The sequence below is a fragment of the Schistocerca serialis genome, chromosome 6, assembly GCF_023864345.2.
Source record: "Schistocerca serialis cubense isolate TAMUIC-IGC-003099 chromosome 6, iqSchSeri2.2, whole genome shotgun sequence".
Taxonomy (NCBI): Eukaryota; Metazoa; Arthropoda; class Insecta; order Orthoptera; family Acrididae; genus Schistocerca; species Schistocerca serialis.
Genome location: NC_064643.1, coordinates 576403538 through 576422823, shown reverse-complemented (window position 1 = coordinate 576422823; position 19286 = coordinate 576403538). Strand labels below are relative to the sequence as shown.

Here is a 19286-nt window from a genome sequence, read left to right as displayed (position 1 = left end):
GAAAGTGCTGGTAGATAGACACAATAAAAAACACACACTCTGCCTGTGTCTGTATATGTGCGGATGGATATGTGTGTGTGTGCACGAGTGTATACCTGTCCTTTTTTCCCCCTAAGGTAAGTCTTTCCGCTCCCGGGACTGGAATGACTCCTTACCCTCTCCCTTAAAACCCACATCCTTTCGTCTTTCCCTCTCCTTCCCTCTTTCCTGATGAAGCAACCTTGGGTTGTGAAAGCCTGAAATTTGTGTGTGTGTTTGTTATCGTGTCTATCTACGAGCGCTTTCTCGTTTGGTAAGTCACAGCATCTTTGATTTTTATATGTATTTTTCCCACTTGGAATGATATATAAAACAAAGATGATGTGACTTACCAAATGAAAGTGCTGGCAGGTCGACAGACACACAAACAAACACAAACATACACACAAAATTCAAGCTTTCGCAACAAACTGTTGCCTCATCAGGAAAGAGAGAAGGAGAGGGAAAGACGAAAGGAGAGGGTAAGGAGTCATTCCAATCCCGGGAGCGGAAAGACTTACCTTAGGGGGAAAAAAGGACGGGTATACACTCGCACACACACACATATCCATCCACACATATACAGACACAAGCAGACATATTTAAAGACATATATATCTGTGTGTGTGTGTGTGTGTGTGTGTGTGTGTGTGTGTGTGTGTGTTTGTGTGTGTGTGAGGGAAGGAGAGGGAATCAGTCTTCAGAATTCAGTACAATTATAGAAGTCTTATAATAAAATACTGGTTCGTAAATGAAGTTTAACCAGTTAGAAAATACTAAAACTTGCATGTATACATCCAATCACTAATATAAAAACTAGGAAGAAGCCAGTTGCTCAAATTTTAAAACCTAGTCACTAACGACTTAGGGATGGGATCTGACTCCTAACAAAAACTGAAAAACTTATACTACACTCATCCAAACATCAATTAAAATTGAATGGATGTCTCCAGTCCAACAATAAAAACAAATTTCAATTAAGAGATGGTATTGTTATGGTGGCAACACATACAATGCTTTCTGGAGGCTCATCATAGCAAAGAAGAAAGCCATGAATTGAAGGACATTACCCTACACAAAGGCAAACTAGTTGCTTGTATTCTGCTCAGATTTTCTTGTGTCCAAGTTCAACATTCAGACCAATAGGTCAAAACTGGCAGGTAATATGACTTGTGTATCATGGTATTTGCTTTTGCAGGTAACTTCTACTTTCTATTTATGTCTGATACACAATAATAAAATATTGAACCATTTTCTATTCTCACTGAAATACCATCATTGATGTTTCCTTTCTTGGTTAATTTACTTCCTAGATATTTGGAAGCATCTACTTCTTTAATAATTTTTCCACGGCAACATTAATGTTCTTTTTCCATTTTTACTGCTCATTTTCCTTACTACACTTTTTGTGAAGCTTGTTTGCATGACTGTTTCTTCAATTACTGGCTACAAGGTATTTAGTTGTTCTTCCAATTTCTTCAGGTTTGCTAAGTTGTTCTGTACCACAAGCTGTTTTGCCCAGATCTCAATTTGCTTTGCAGCTTGTGGGCGGTCCAGGAATAGTTGTTCTGCTGGTGTTAGCATTGGCGGATATTGGAGACTCTGACCAACCCAGCTTTAAAAGCAAGTTGTATGGTCAGTAGCTGAAATCAGAAACTAAATGGTGGCTCTCTAATTTCAGCATAGAGACTGGGGATGGGGTTTGTGTAAATCCCTATTGCCAGCATGAAGATCACATGGTGTACTGCATCCAGCACAGTCTGGAAATGAAGTTTGTGCTGAACAATAAATGGGGCATCGATAGTCTAGATAGGAGTGAATAAATATTGTATGAAATTGTTGTAAACGGCATCTGTCTGCATCCCAGATATTAAAAATGTCTAAAGCATTAAATGTTGTTAGTTTATATTTCTGAAGGCCTGGAATCTTCTGTCTGAGCCTTTGTTTAAATACGAGGCCCAAGATCTTAACTTCCTAATCAAATGGAGCATGATGCCATTAAAAATCAGTTCTGTTTAATTGATATTGCAACATATACAATTAAATGAATATACACAGTTTTGTCTCTTGAAAACTTAAAATCTGACTTTTGTGCCCCATTTTCCACTCTCTAAAGCTCCAACTGCAGTTGATGACATGTGGCTGAAAGGCAAGAGGAGGAGCATAAATTATAAAACAGTCAACAAACGAAGAAGGCTCCAAGGATTCTACACAGTTGCAAGTTACACAGTTTATAACAATGGCAATGAGGGTGATAATTAAAATGCCCCTTGAGGAGCAACATTCTCTTGTACAAAATTTCTTGACAGAATCTCTCACTTTCGGTAATTGAACAACTGATCTTCAAGGAATGGCTGTAATAAAACTGGCAATCTTCAGTGGAAGCTCAAATTGTGAAACTGGCTATGCTGTACCCCCATGTAATGTCATATGCCATTTCATATCAAAGAATGTCCTATAACGTGCTTTCATTTCATTCGGGTTATCTAGAGCAGATCAGTACTTCTTGAACCCACAATGGAAGTGGCTAACGAGTTTCCCATTCTTTTATAATCACACTAGATGGCTGAATACACCTGCTCAAGGGTCTTTCCTATGTAGCTTGTGACTGCAATACTAGGGTAACTGCTCGTCCTTCCCTGGTTTTAGGAAAGATATCATAATGGACTCCCACCATGAATAACCCCAGTGACCATAAGCAGTTGATAAATATTATGGAATGTTTCTCTTAATCATCTATACAGCTAGCACAACATGCTATACATAATAGTGGCGCATCCCGTGGCTGAGCTAGAGCCCAGATGTGCCATCTAGGCAGCTCCTTTCCATCACAGGAATGTGAGTCTTTGTTGTCATTAGACATTATGTTTTCAAAAAAATTAGCCAATGTTGTGCCATGTCAGCTGAAGAAGGTCAAATAATCCCAGTCATGTATTATGGCAGATACAGAGGTTTACCTGACTTTACCGGAGTCCTTCCGCATCAACTCCAATATTCTTATGGTTGGCATGGAAAGATGAATGGAATTGAGAAACTCTTGCCATGACCTTTATCTTCATCTGTTCTGTTTAATTGTTTACCAGGTTTTTTTTTTTCTTTGCATCCCATATGGCTGCTAAGTTCTCCCTCAATTGTCTAGCCTAGCCTTCAACTTTCGCTATGCTACTTGCCTGTCCCTAATTGCAATGAGGCATTCATTGCTTTCACCCATGGGCACATTGCCCATTTTGACGCCTTTGGTATGGATGTCTCAGCTGCTTGGTGGGTTATTCACTTGTAATATAAACCACCCATTCCTGGATGATAAATGGCTACACAGCATCCAGATTGCTTTGCTGAACATCCATTCTAGCAGCTTTATTTCAGGTTCTCTTCTGTCTGGTAATTATCCAGTTAGGGATGTGATCATTTGAGCGCATATCAGTACGTACCTTCCACTCTAGAATACTTGTGTTAGTAGGCCAACAGAAGGAGAGGTTAATGGTTGAGGACAACCCTGTGGCAGAGCTGAAACCCATCATTTAGCTCTGTTCAGAAGAGATTATGCTGAAACCCATCATTTAGCTCTGTTCAGAAGAGATTATGGAGAATTTGATCGCTGGGGCAAGTGTTGTTGGAACCCCAAAGCAAAAGGTGTGACTTACATCATAACACTTACAAATGACTGGAGGTGTTGCTTACAGAGGTCAATGAAGAGCTTAAATCAAACAATGGAAACTCAAGGTAGGAATATCAACAAAGTAGGAAAAGAAAGATTGCTACTTACCATAAAGAAGACACATCAAGTTTCAGGTAGGCATGATTAAAAGACACTCACTCACATGTAACTTTTGGCCAGAGCCTTCGTCAGTGAAAAGACACACACACACACACACACACACACACACACACACACACACACATACACACACAAGAGAGCACGCCTCACACACACACACACACGACTGCCAACTACAGCAACTCGGGCCAGAATGCAGCAATCTGGAGGGGAAGGGGAAGAGAAAGGGAAAGAGGAGGGGAAAGGGAACGGGAAAGGGGAAGGGATAGTAGTGTATGGGTGGAGAGAGAGAGACGAGCACTGTCTGGTGGAGTGTGGGGGCACTAGGCTCCAACAGGCACGGTATCAGGAGGACATGGGGCAGGGAGGTGGGAAAAAAAGGAACAAAAAATGAGAGGAGTGGGAAAAGATGGGTGGATGTGTTGGCAGAGGGCTGAAAACAAACAGGGTGAGAGTCAAGAATGGGGAGGAGATGTTAGGACATAAAGGGGGGGGGGGGGGGGGGGGGGGTAGAAACTGTTGGGTGGAGGGTGTGGGGACAGTATGTTATAGTAGGTTGAGGCCAGGATAATTATGAGAGCGGAGAACATGTTGTAAGTATAACATCCATTTGCACAGTTTAGAAAAGCTGGTGATGGAGGGAAGGATCCAGATAGCTCCGATAGTGCAGCAGCAATTGAAATCAAGTGTGTTATGTTCAGTTGCATGTTGTGTGTGTGTGTGTGTGTGTGTGTGTGTGTGTGTGTGTGTGAAATCTTAAGGGACTTAACTGCTAAGGTCATCAGTCCCTAAGCTTACACACTACTTAACCTAAATTATCCCAAGGACAAACACACACACCCACGCCCGAGGGAGGACTCGAACCTCCGCCGGGACCAGCATCACAGTCCATGACTGCAGCGCCTCAGACCGCTCGGCTAATCCCGCGTGGCAGTTGCATGTTGTGACACAGGGTGGTCTGCTTTACTCTTGGCCACAGTTTGGCAGTGGCCTTTCATCCTGATGGGCAGCTGGTTCGTAGTCATACCAATATAAAAAGTTGTGCAATGACTGCAGCAGAGCTGGTAAATGACACGGCTGCTTTCATAGGAGGCCCGACCCTGATGGAGTAGGATAAACCTGTGACAGGACTGGAATAGGATGTGCTGTGGGGTGGATTGGGCAGGTTTTGCACCTAGGTCTTCCACAGGGATATGATCCTTGTGGCAAGGGGTTGGAATTGGGAGTGGTTGGTTGGCTGGTTCAGGGTATGGGACCAAACAGTGAGGTCATCGGTCCCATCAGATTATGGAAAGATGAGGAAGGAAGCCAGCCATACCCTTTCAAAGGAACCATCCTAGCATTTGCCTGAAGCAATTTAGGGAACTCATGGAAAGCCTAACTCAGGATGGCCAGATGTGTGTTTGAATCGTCGCCCTCCCAAATGTGAGTCCAGTGTGCTAACCAATGCGCCACCTCACTCAGTAACTGGGAGTGCCATTGGGATGGACTAAGATGATGTGGAGGTTTGGTGGGCAATGGAACACCACTTTAGCAGCGGTGGGAAGTATCTTGGGTAGGATGACCTTCATTTCAGGGAATGATGGCAGGTAATCAAAGCTCTGGAGAAGGATGTGGTTCAATTGTTCCAGTCCAAGGTGGTACTGTGTGACGAAGGGGATAATCCTTTGTGGCTGGTTTTTGGGGGTGGTGGGAGGATTGGGGTTGTGAGGGGAAATGGAATGGGAGATCTGTTTGTGGACTAGATCTGACGGATACTGCCTGTCTGTGAAGGCCTCAGTGAGACCCTCAGCATACTGCGCAAGGCAGTTTTTGTCAATGCAGATATGACAGCCCAGGCAGTCAGGCTATATGGGAGGGAATTTTGGTAGTGTAAGGGGTGACCGCTGTCAAAATGCAGATACTGTTGGTGGTTGGTGATTTTAATGTGGACAGAGGTGGGGATGGAGCCATCATATAGGAGGAGGCAATGTTGAGAAGGACCACATGAAGTGGACAAGAGAGAAGGTGTTGAGATTGTGAAAGAACAAAGATAGGGTGTCCGGGCCCTGGGTTCAGATCATGAAGATATCATCAATGAACCTGAACCATACTAGGGGTTCCATGCTTCAGGAAGTAAGGAAGGTCTCCTCTAGATGGCACATAAAAAGGTTGGCATAGGAGGGTGAAAGACGGGTGTCCATGGCTGTGCCAAGGATTTGTTTATATAACTTCCTTTCAAATGAGGAGTAGTAGTGGGTTAGGATAAAGTTAATAAGGTGAATGAGGTAGTGGGTTTGGAATCTCAAGGACATTGGGAAAGATGGCTTTCAATAGCATTAAGATCATGGGCATGAGGGATGCTGTTGCATACGGAGATGGTGTCAACAGTGCCCTAAATCTAGACTCCCATGTGAAAGACACCAACCGCTTCCTTCACAAACTCTCCACCAACTCCCTCCCCCTCTCCCCTTTTACCTACTGGATTCCTACTCATCACTGTTGACGCCACCTCCGTATCCTAACCTAAAACTACTTCTTATTTGAAGGGAAGGTGTATAAACAAATCTGCAGCACAGCCATGGGCACCCGCATGCCACCCTCCTATGCCAACCTTTTTATGGGCCATCTAGAGGCGACCTTCCTAGCCTCCCAAAACATGAAATCCCTAGCCTGGTTCAGGTTCATTGATGATATCTTCATGATCTGGCCCCAGGGCCAAGACACCCTATTTTCGTTTCTTCACAACCTTGACATGTTCTCTGTCATCCGCTTCATGTGGTCCTCCTCAACCCGGCATGCCACATTCCTAAATGCTGACCTCCTACTCTCTGATGGCTCCATCCACAGCTCTGTCCACGTTAAACCCACCAACCACCTACAGTACCTGCATTTTGACAGCTGCCATCCCTTTCACACCAAAAAATCCCTCCCATACAGCCCAGCCACTTGGAGACAGCATATCTGCAGTGACAAAAGTTCCATTGCTCAGTATGCTGAAGGTCTCACCAAGGCCTTCACAGATAAACACTATCCTCCAGACCCAGTCCACAAACAAACCTCCCCTGCCATTTCCCCTCACAACCCCACGACTCCCACCACCCCCAAAAACCAGCCACAAAGAAGTGTCTCCTTTGTCACCCAGTACCACCACAGACTGGAACTGAACCATACCCTCTGCCAGGGCTTTGATTACCTATCATCGTGGCCTGAAATGAGGGACATCCTACCCGAGATACTCTCCACCCCTCCTAAAGTGGGGTTCCATCACCCACCCAACCTCCACAACAACTTAGTCCATCCCTATGCCACTCCCAATCCCAACCCCTTGCCACAAGGATCATATCCCTGTGGAAGATACAGGTGCAAAACCTGCCCAATCCACCCCACAGCACATCCTATTCGACTCTTGTCACAGGTTTATCCCACCCCATCAGAGGCCGGGCCACCTGTGAAAGCAGCCATGTCATTTACCAGCTCTGCTGCAATCATTGCACAGATTTTTATATTGGTGTGACAAACCAGCTGTGCACCAGGATGAACAGCCACTGCCCAACTGTGGCCACAAGCAAAGTAGACCAACCCAAGACACAACATGCAGCTGAATATCGCACACTTGATTTCAATGGCTGCTGCCCTACCCGAGCCATCTGGATCCTTCCCTTCACCATCAGCTTTCCTGAACTGCGCAAATGGGAGTTATTTTTACAACACATTCTTCGTTCCTGTAATTACCCTGGCCTCAACCTATGGTAACATACTGTCCCCACACCCTACACCCAACAGTTTCTACCCCCTATGTCCTAACATCTCCTCCCCATTCTTGTCTCCCACAATGTTTATTTGCAGCCCTCTGCCAACGCATCCACCCATATTTCCCTGCTCCTATCATTTTTTGTTCCTTTTTTCCCCACCTCCCTGCCCTGCAACATCCTGACACTGCACCTGCTAGAGTCTACAGCCTGCACACTCCACTAGACAGTGTTCATCTCTCTCTCCACCCGTACACTACTATCCTTTCCCCTTGCCCTTCCTCTTCCCCACCCACTCATACTGCTGCTTGCATACCACATTATGTTGCATCCTGTCATGCCTGTCTGAAACTTGACGTGTCTTCTTTATCGTAAGTAGCAATCTATCTATAAAGAGCTTCTTATCAAATGAATCATTACATGAGAAGTATGCTATGTATATGCTGAATTTCAACAATGCATGGATGACAACAGTTAGTGCTTGCAAGATGGTAATGAATGGGACTGTTGAAGTGTGGTCTATGTTGCTAATGAACGGCACTACCCCCTCCCCCCCCCCCCCCCCCATTAGCCCTGTTAATGGTAAAGTAATCTTTCCCCAGGACAGAATACAGGGTGTGTATGTGGGCAAGAAAAAAAATTCCCAGATTTTTTCTGCATTTCCTGGTTAAAAACACACTTTTTCTCAGGTAAAAATACACTTTTTTCCGGATGAAAATACACTATGCCCCTATTGAAAGAACATTTTTTTCTGTATTAAATGACAACATACTTTCCCTCAGAGCTGTAAAACTCACCAGCCAATTACAGCAGATATTCAGGGCAAAGGACACACAATGTAGTCAGCCAATAGCAACATCATTATTAATTGGCACAAACAGAAAAAGTTAATTGTTTAAATTAGTATACATGCACTACAGCTACAAGAAAGCTAAGCATTCACGTATGACATTGGTTGCCAACTTTGTTTTCCTCCAAGGGTGTGGTTTGGCAGGATCCTAAGTGCACAATTTAAATAGTAGCAGCTGAATATTTCTGACAAGCATGATTATAAATTTCACTGCTTTGCAATGAACATTTCGTGCGTTACTGGCTGAATACATGTTCCGTCGAGCAGTTTCATTTTTCCCTAGAAAAGTCAATTATGTATGCAAAATAAATAGAAAGACTAATATTGAAACTCGGTTTTTCTTAGTGGGTGTTACCCTTTAAGGTATATCAAGCACATATGTGCCAGCAAAATTTTAAATAATGGCATAAGTGGCCGGTCTTCTGGGCCCAAAATTTTTCTAAATGGTCAGTGTTAAGTTTTGAGTGGGAGTCTAATGCTATGTGATTTAAGAACTTCATCACACATTCTCACATGTAACAGAATTCATCTTGCATAAAAGGAAATTTACTTTGAAAGGAATGGTTCTCAAAACATCATTCACAATATTTTGCCACAACCTGTTAGAAAATAAACAGTTGTGACATCACACTCATCGAAACGAGCCCCATGAGAAAGATATGCATTGCAAGCAGTTTGTTGTTACAAAGTATTCCACAGTCTTTGACACATTTTGCAGTCAGCAGATACTTGTATGTGCACTGTGTTTTGTTATTGTAAATGGTGTATTTTTTGCATGCTTTATTTTGTTGTTATTCTCTTGTTTATATTTTGTTGCTGCAGTATTATCGTGCAGTGTGAGCTGAAGTAAAATTCTTTGTTAAAGTATCAGTTGTTATCAGTCAAAACAAGAAAGCTACAAAAATTTTGCTGAAAACTAAAACAATGAAAAATTCCCAGAATCCTAAAAATTTACTGGTTTTTCCTGGATTTCTCCTGGATGAAAAAATTCCTGGGTTTTTCCTGATTTCCCAATTGTCCTGGGGCATATACACCCTGAGAGTAGGTTCCTAGCAAAGGTGCATTAGTAGTTTTCAGATGTATCTCCCCGAATCACAAGCACAGTGCTTCTTTCGATGCTAGGACTTTGTGAGTGACTCTGTATTAGTTCTAAATCTGTTTACGTTCCACTGCATTAAAGGAACCACTGATCACGGACGGCTTTCTTCTCCATTTTGTGATGTGTAGAACAACAATATTGCCTTTGCCATTTTTAGCTTCTGGGTAGGGAATATTTTTATTTTGGAGATTTGTTGATTTCAGAGCATTTGAAGGCTCTGTGGAAGTTGTCCCTTTGAAGATGCAGCTACAAGTACATATACATGTGTCTGACTCTGATACTTCTTATCCCAATTCCTTGGGGTGAATTTCCATTAAATCATGGCAGGTGATCCTAGTTACTTTTTATCACAATCCTTACAATTTTTTTCTCTCAAGAAGACTGGCAACCCCAAGCTCTCTTTTTGGTTGCATCTTAGTACTACCTGATAGTCCAGTTTTTCCACTGAGAGTTTGAGATTTAGTAGTAAGACTAATTTTGTTCCCACAAGACACTTGGAAAATATACATCTACCCAGACAGGGACCAACTTGCTTGAGTAGGCCATACACAACTGGAGAGTGGCAGATTCCCCAGAGATTGACAGTCAGTGACTGTTTTGTTTCGACAATCATCATACTTCTCAGCAGCATGTACAGTTTTGTACCAATGTCACAATCCCACAATCTTGGCTGTTAAGCAGAGGTCCCTAATCTCTAAGGCACACCAAGTTCCACCACCATGCCCTGCAGTGGTTGCTGAAGTATATCCAGAGTTTATAGAACAGAAGACGGCAGCTCTGATCAGCCCACTGTTCAGGTGTTCAGGAACAAAGCATCACCTTGCCTGTACAAAGTCATTATTAGCTGATCCCCTGAGAGGATGAATGGAAGAATGGAACAGTTACAATTTAAACTCATAGCACCAAAAGGTAAGTAGTGTCACAAGGGCTCACAGTCCTGTGTTATATACTGTATTTACTCGAATCTAAGCCACACTTGAATCTAAGCCGCACCTGAAAAATGAGACTCGAAATCAAGGAAAAAAAATTTTCCCAACTCTAAGCCACACCTGAAATTTGAGACTCGAAACTCAAGGGGAGAGAAAAGTTTTAGACTGTACCTCCAAATGAGACTCAAAACTCAAGGGGAGAGAACAGTTTTAGACCGCACCTCCAAATCAAAACAAAGTGGGTCCATTGTAACATGAGACACAATTTAGGTCAAATGCGTGAAGATACAGCTACAGTAGTTTGGTTCGAGTCATTAGCTTAGCAGTTAAGCTTTACCAGGTAACCATTGCTATGCATTAGGCGCTCTGTCCATATTTATATGGGTATCCTTCCTTTTTCACGAGCTTTGTCTGGTTCGAATCGATTGCTTATTTTGCTTTGATCTGATAAATGCCGTTCTATTTGTTATAGGTGTTTATGTCACTCTAAGCCGAAAATGCATTATTGTACTGTGTCATGCATTGTTTGTCGCATTCTGATAATGAGTGTTTACGACCAGTTGCCCCTCGTGGCATGGCTTAATTTTGTATGCACTACCGCCGCTTACAATAAAAAAAAAAAAGAGAGGATTTGTCTCATTAGCGAAACAATGGCAAGAGACTGCTATTTGTTGTTACTTACACTGTCGTTTTCTTTGATAATTACCAACAAGAACCAAATAACAGACTGCGTAAGATAGAAAATGTTCTGAATGAGAGTTTAGAGAAAATTTTTCTCCGTCTGAAAATCTTTGCAGATGCCTCTTTAGAACATTACATTCTGCACAGAAATTCAGAAATTAGAGTCATCTTAGATTTAAAAATCTAGTCAGTTGCCTTGCTTCATTTCTAACTGTATCACTATTCAGCATAAGAATAATATGAATATAAACATGACATGATATGTATATTCTTCTGTGTTTGCTGTTGTCTCGCTCTAGTTTCATAGTTTATTGGGCAGACAGGATTTAAATGAGATAGCAGCAAACACGAAAGAATACATGGCATAATGTTTATATTCGTATTATTCTTATGGTGAAGAGAGTACTGCATGTGATTCACGATTACCGGTAATAAAAGTTCCTATTAGCAACTGTGTCTTTTCACAGGTACGAAAAAATTCAGAACGTAGAGTTGGCCATATTGACATACATCCCAAACAGTCTTGCCAGTCGGATTTTCATAGTAGATTTTTAGAGATGACTTCAAATGCAGAGTGTGTTGTTGTTGTCTTCAGTCCGTAGACTGGTTTGATGCAGCTCTCCAGGCTTTTCTATCCTGTGCAATGCAGAGTAGCAACTTTTATAAAATAAGAACGAAAATAACTTAGAAATTAAACATTTAAATTTAAAACAAAATTTTATTAGGTTTGTAATATATCTTATACGAAATGTTTAAAATAACAGTCATGATTCTGAATTACTATCACTCAATTCTTTGTTGCTCATTTCTTCATTCAGAGCATCGTCTGCCGTACCATCTAGCGCACTGGATATTGAACATTTTTTAAATGCTTGTTGCACAGTCTGATTTGGATCACACTTCCACGCATCATAAATCCACTGTCACACTTGCGACAAATTTGCACATTTTAATCATCTTGGTGTCAGTTGTCTGTCACTTTTCGAAAGCACATGTGTTTAAGCTTGTCCTTAAATGGTTTATTCAAACAGACATCAAGTGGTTGCAGAATTGACATCATACCGCCTGGAATTACTGCCAAATCCGTTTTGCTTTCCTATAATTTTCGTTTTATTGCAGGTGTTTTATGGCCTGCGTACGCATCTAATACCAACACAGACTGTGTAAACCAAGCACTGCGCCACGACAACGATTCCACACACGCCTAATCCATTCCATCACCTTGTCCTCCAAAAACCAGCCAGTTTGGTTTGCTCAAACAATTACAGTTTTTGGGAACACTTCTGATTTTGGTAAACTCTTTCACTTGAAAACAATGAATGGGGGTAATTTATGTCCATCTACTGTGCAAGCAAGCATGACGGACATCCGCTGTTTTTCACCCCTTGATGTCTTTCTTTCCCTTGGCGCCAACAGTATAATTTGACAGCATATCAAACTATACGGGAGTTGGGTCGGCATTTCCTATCTGACCAAGAAGGTATCACTTTTCTGTGCGCCGCCTAATTATGAAGCGCTGAAATTCCACAAGTTTTTCTTCAAAATTTTTCGGCAGCTTCTGTACAACCGAAGTTCGCCTCCAAAGTGAAAAACCCCAACACTTCATAAACAGAACAATCCAGCTGTGACTCGTCTTAAAATTTTTGATTTTTTGCTCTCCAGCAATTTCATGTGCCTTAATTTTTAAAATTTTGGCATTCGCAAGCAGGAATTTCTTACGCTGTTCCTTAACAAATTCATTTAAAATCACTTCTAGTGCATGATATTGGCCACACTTTGGCCCACTAAATGCTTTCCTGCTACTTGTACATTCAAATAATTTGTCTCTCTGCAGTCGCCATCGCCTGACATTGCTCTCATGAATCCCATATCGCACACCTGCAGCACAATTAGAACTTTGTTCAGCCAAAGAAATAACTCCCCTCTTGAATTTGGTACTATAATGAAAGCACTTCATTATGGTTCACTAACACCAACAAGCACTTCACAAAATTCCACGAAGCAATAGGTGTCGCTACGTGAAATCTTAATGAGCCCCAGCGTATCAACTTGTGCAACAATCTTAAAGCCTTGTGCATTGTAGGTATTTTGTGTAAAGAAATTTATTTTTATTGCTACAAATATTTGAAAGGCTGCTAAATTAGAAGTTGAACAATACAAAATTTATATTTACTTCGTTGGATAATGTATGAAAATGCAGTGGTCGAAACTCGGGGTGGAGAAAAAAGCTTGTCTTCTACTTTTTTACAGACGCAGAGGTTTTGGTGCCAGTATTTATCTTTGTGCCTGAAAAGCAGGTCTGTGTAGTGCTACATATAATCGACGGCAGAAGATAGTTGCGGCGGCACCTACCAACATTTTTCAGAACTTCCGTTTGCTTTGCACTCGATTCTAAGGCACAGGTGATTTTTTGCATTACAAAAACCAGAAAAAAGGTGCAGCTTAGATTCGAGTAAATACAGTACTACCAGGGTAATCCTAAAAGTAAGGTCTCCAAATTTTTATAAGTACAAAGACCTGTTTATTTCTACTCTGTTTTACATCAGTTTATAGCTTGAACATTTAGCTATTTTTTGACATAATCACCATTTCTGTCGATTCACTTTTGTAGACACTATGGCAGTTTTTGTATGCCCATGTCATACCAGCTCGCCGCCATGCTGTTCAAAAAGTTATGAACCTGTTCTTTCTCCTCGTCGTCGGAGCTGAATCGTTGGGACCACAATTAATGCTGACAGGTACTGTGAGACTCTGAAAAAACTCAAACGGGCAATTCAGAACCAGAGAAGAGGAATGTTGAGCAAGGGCATACACATTTTCCATGACAATGCTTGCCCACACATCACTCAGCAAACCGTTGCTCTCCTGAAACAGTTTCAGTGGAACACCCACCCACTTTATAGTCCTGACTTGGCGCCCTGTTCCCTAGGTTAAAAGAACATTTGGCAGGAAAGCGATTCAGTTCTGACGATAAGGTGAAAGAAGAGGCTCATAACTTTCTGAACAGGATGGCGGCGAGCTGGTATGACATACAAAAACTGCCACAGCGTCTACAAAAATGCATCAACAGAAATCGTGATTGTGTTGAAAAATAGCTAAATGTTCAAGCTGTAAACTGATGTAAGCCATTGTAGAAATAAACAGGCCTATGTAATTATAAAAAACTAGGAGACCTTACTTTTGGGATTACCCTCGTACAACAGAGTCTGAGCCCCTGGGAAGGGGATGTCTAAAATAACATAAAACATTCAACTACAAACAGCTCAAAAAATTAAAACTTTGTTAAATGACCTTAATACAACTTTTCATAGGTGAATAAGTATTTCATACAAATGGTATTGTTAAAATTCATATGGAGATAAAAAGTGTTCACTACATGTTTTGTTGAAAATACCTCCACACATTATTTGTGAAAGGCATACAAACAAATTTAACTCTTTCCCTAGAGGATTACTTCTGAAAAACATAAAAACTATTTTCAGTTATCACTCAAACACACACACACACACACACACACACACACACACACTCTTACCTGCCACATACTTGTTCCGCTTCATAAGTTTCACCTTCCCTGCTGGCCAGCATTGGTGGTAAGACATAAGCCAAAAGATCAGCATTCACATTTCCATGATAACCACCAACAATAAGCAATGTATTTCCATTCCTAACATCTGCTGCATGAGCAAAAACACCTTGTTGCTTAGGATAACGATAGTCTTGGGCTGAAAATAAGGGATATGGTATCAATTCATTATCATCTCAACTAACAAATGAATTCTTGAAGAACATTGATAAATAACAGAAAGTAATAAAATACTTCACAGAACTGATATACAATGTGGACTTACTGATTTTGCTCAGTGTAGCATTTTCCATTCGAATGACAGATAAAGTTTTGTCTAGACCAGTTTTAAGCTTGATCATTATTTACTGAGTACACCTCATCTGGTCCTTTAGTTTGTTTGCTTACAGTTACATTTAGCTCATTTTCACAATTCTCAATATGTCAACAAAATCAAATGGCATCTCAAACTGTTACTTTTAGTTTACACACAGATTCAGCACAGTAATTTTTTATGTGGTAGGGAATTCTTCAGCGTTATAGAGCATACCGTATCAGAAAGTGTCTCCATGCAGAGAGAGACAGTAATAGGAAAGCAAAGAAGGGATGAGGTTTGCTTACACAGTGAAGGCAAGCATCTTCTATGTTGTCAAGCTTTATAGAATGTTGGTGCATATAGCAATGAATAAAGCTGCATTATCATTGACGTAATAGCACATCACAGTCTGGAAGAGAGCAATTATCACAATCCAGCACTATTCGCGGCAACACGTCTGAAGGCAGACTAAACATCACTGGCTGCTGTAATTAACAGCATGGAGAATGCACAGAATGGTTTAAAATAGGCCACTTTCCAATATGACACACACTGTAACATCATGGTATCACTTCTTTATTAGGTTTTGTTAATGAGTACTAAATATAAACTGACATGGCCTTGAATGAAAATCACGTAGTCATTTCACTAAAAAAGTTCAATAAATTATGGAAACCTGAAAGCAGATAATCATAATCTTTACAAGAGAGCTGAATTTTACCATTATGAAATGTTATTAGGTACTAAAAAGTAAGATATTTGAAATGTAGCTCTCAGGCAACAGTATCAGTAATTGTTATTGCAAAGTGTAATAAATATAATGAATGGCTGATATTGTACTATGAATAATTTCTCAAAGTGACAACAGTAGCACCTCACTCTCAGCTAATGTTATCCCATATGAAAGTATGCAAATGTTTTCAAAGTGTTTGATCATATAACTGATGTGGAACATGGGTATCAGTCCAGTATTCGCCTTATCGGATGGGGGAAACCACCTAAAACTCATATCCGGGCTGACTGGCATGACAGTCCTCCTCATTAATCTGCCAGCTGGATTTAATTTGGAAATTTCCTTTTCATATTAATGATACTGATACTGTTTATACTACACAAATCCTGGAAGTGCCTTGTTAATGCATGTGGCTATCCAGGTGCAGCTCTCACTCTCCGTAATAAATATTATAGCCACTCATTCACTCAATCTTCATGTACGTGGGTCCCATCAAGAAGGAGAACCATAAGGGATGTGGATCAAGTTGAGGTATACATTATCAAAAGACATTTAAACAAACTTAATTTGCACACTGTACTAACAATGGCTTGATACTGTTTATACTTATGCCAGCTAAATTTAACCACGTAAATTAGAACGAAAGTTGTTACTCTGAAAAAATTGCTGCCTCCGCAGTTATATTCAATACCTACTGTTTTGTAGCTTAATAGTTACTAAATTACAGAATTTAACTAACTACATCTGTAAATACAGAAGTATATTTACACAGCATAACATCTTGTCGTGCAGCTTTACAATGAGCACTTTACTAGACATACAGCTAACAGAAATTTTCGGTCACTGAACCTAGATAATCAAATAATTTGTAAGTGTGTCTAATAAAGTTAAGTTTTTAATTATGTTTACTTCATAAAGTTGTAATGATAACTGAAGAGTGCACTGCACAAGAACTATTCAAATAAATTCTACATTCTCAGAAACCTTAGAGTTACACTTTCTAGAAAAGTACCACAGAATGGTCCATGCAATCAAGTAATAACTCTGTATTGATCGGTTCATATATCAATAAAGTTTAAATTTTGGATGAGACCACATGAGAAAAAACAAGCATCTGTATCTACAGCAGTCATTAGCAGAAAGGTTCTTTCAAATTTCTTTGCCCTCTCTGAACATAATACCTTCAGAATATTTTAAACTTGATGAAACAACAGTATCAGAGAAACAATTTTGTGGCTCTCTGGTCCTACAGTTCAATTCTTTTATCTTGGCAGTTCGTGCATGTCCGCCCAGACGCGGGCGATTGCTGCATTGTCAGTTGCACGCGCCAAGAGAAGCAGCGCCATAGTATAGTTCACAAACTTACGTTTAGGGGGATGTGCGCATTTTATGAAGTAAAGCCACCACGGCCGCATTAACCCTTTCGCTGCCACAGAGACGTGCTCCCCACATTCCGCGCTGTGTGCGATTTTGCCATCACTGCACTCCTCGCCTGTGCAGACAAATGGTGTTTCGACTGCTTTGACACACTTTATCATTTGATTTCACAAAAACTATTTGGCCCAATAATTTGATTTTTACACATCTTCTTGACTAATACCTTCCCCCCATAAATGACTTGATTTTGTTTCGATGTTCAACGCAGTTATTGTGCAGCATTAGATGTAGTAAACCATTGCATGAAATTTTGAAGAGTTTGCAGAGGTAAAAGTCCATAGCGTATACTTTCCGTACGGTGGATTTTAGTTGCCATTAGAAATTTCAAAAAATTACATTCAAATGAATAAAATTCATGAAGTAAGACACATTGATATTGTTTTTAAGTAAAGAAAATATTAAGCACCAAACAAGGTTTGAACTCAGAACCTTTCGCTTAGCAGCCAAGCACTTTAGCCATTATGGTAACGCAGCTCATCATTCAACAGACCTTCCGAAGGACTTTAAAATAGCACGCAAAATACCGACAAACACTGTTCGTATGACTATGAATTACTCACATTTCGTTGAAGTACAATAGGAAAGAAACAATTACCGCTGTTCTTTATTGCGAAAAAGCCGTTAGTGAGAATGATACAAACACCTTTCCTTGCTATCACCTGAATTAAGAGGCTTATTGCTTGTTTGGTTTAATTAATTAATAGAATATGAAGCAATTGGTATAAAAAATGCTTTTTCCAAATTTTCTATAAAAGAAAGTCTGCTATCAAAACATTGCTTTTGTTCAATTACTTTATTTATGACTGAATGTTTCTAAAACTGAAGACACTTGTCCGTGCTCTGCACTGCAGTTGAGCTCTGGCAACGTCGTTCTCTGTTCATTGGCTCACTGTGTTTTGTAACCTCAGATGCGCAGAATGCACCTAAACTCGGCCGCCGTCGTAAATGACGCGCACTTTAGTGTATGATCTGCTATTGCCAATGTATCCGTTGTTCCCAGATGACAATTCATCTTATGTTCCTCAAGTCAGATGTTAATGCTTCTTTATCTTCCACAGTTTAAGCACATCAGCATTACTCTTTGATCTCTTGTGAGTTGACTTTATGCCGTCTGTTGCTACCTCAGTTTCCTTCCATTAGTCTGCAGTCACCCTGAAATATACTGTTCTCTTTATCATCTTTTGAACTTCTGGCCATCCATCCAGTCATCTATGTGACTGGCATATGGCACATTCCTCCTAGAGGATCCTTTGTAACTCATATCTGCAATAATAATCAGATATTTTCATGGATTTTATAAATTTCATTTGCTGACAATGCATCCCTTCCGTGCCCCACACATCCGACTCGAACTGACCCGTAAATCTTACAATAATGCCACTTTTTAAGTGCACACATTGTTTCCTGACAGTCTGAGTTTCCTCACACTGTAGGTACAGTTCAAAGAATCTACAGTATTCTTTGCGCAGAAGCTGTTGGTCTGCACATTTTGATAGCTACTTCATTACGAATATTATAGAGCTGAGTCTCTTACAGGCAGAATTAATATGCTGTTTTTATTTTTGCTCATTATCCACAGTAATACCTGAAAATCTAGTGCGTTCCACATCTTTCAGCTTTGCACTATCCAGTGTTAAAGCCTTGTATAGAGACTTCAATTTATTTCTGAACACTTTATAAACGGTCTTCTCCAGGTTTATAACCAATTAATTTTTCCTTAGCCACTAAGCAGCTATATTTGCAGAAATATATGCTTTCTTGTCAAGTCGTTCCACATTTTGGTCACTGTTCACAGCATCATAAGCAACACTATTTTTTTACCCCCTCTCAACACCTGCATCATTTCTAGACATTAAACGGCAACAGCCTATTACCAAACATTACAGCACTCCATATTTGATTATTTGGCTTCTGACTGATAAGAGTTCCCTGTTGATGCATAGTATTTCCTGTTGCATAGGTATTATTGTATCTGCTCTCCTGCTTGCCCTCGAATGCCATAGTTTTCCAGTTTTTGTGTTAATATTTGATGGGAGATGGTATAAAATACTTTGGAGAGGTACAGAAAAATTGCAGATACAACTTTTTTCATCTTGTAAATATATAATATATTCTGTTAGACTGAGAACTGCTGATTCTAAAAGTTTAA

At 40.5% G+C, this 19286-nt stretch overlaps 1 protein-coding gene across 1 annotated transcript in view; it reads right to left on the bottom strand.

The window, feature by feature from the left end:
- Nucleotides 1-19286, bottom strand: part of LOC126483663 (multiple epidermal growth factor-like domains protein 8) — a 364127-nt gene that overhangs the window by 218612 nt on the left and 126229 nt on the right. Inside the window, exon 9 of the mRNA XM_050106722.1 lies at nucleotides 14622-14811. Coding sequence (XP_049962679.1) covers nucleotides 14622-14811 — 190 coding nt within the window. The remainder of the gene's footprint in view (nucleotides 1-14621; nucleotides 14812-19286) is intronic.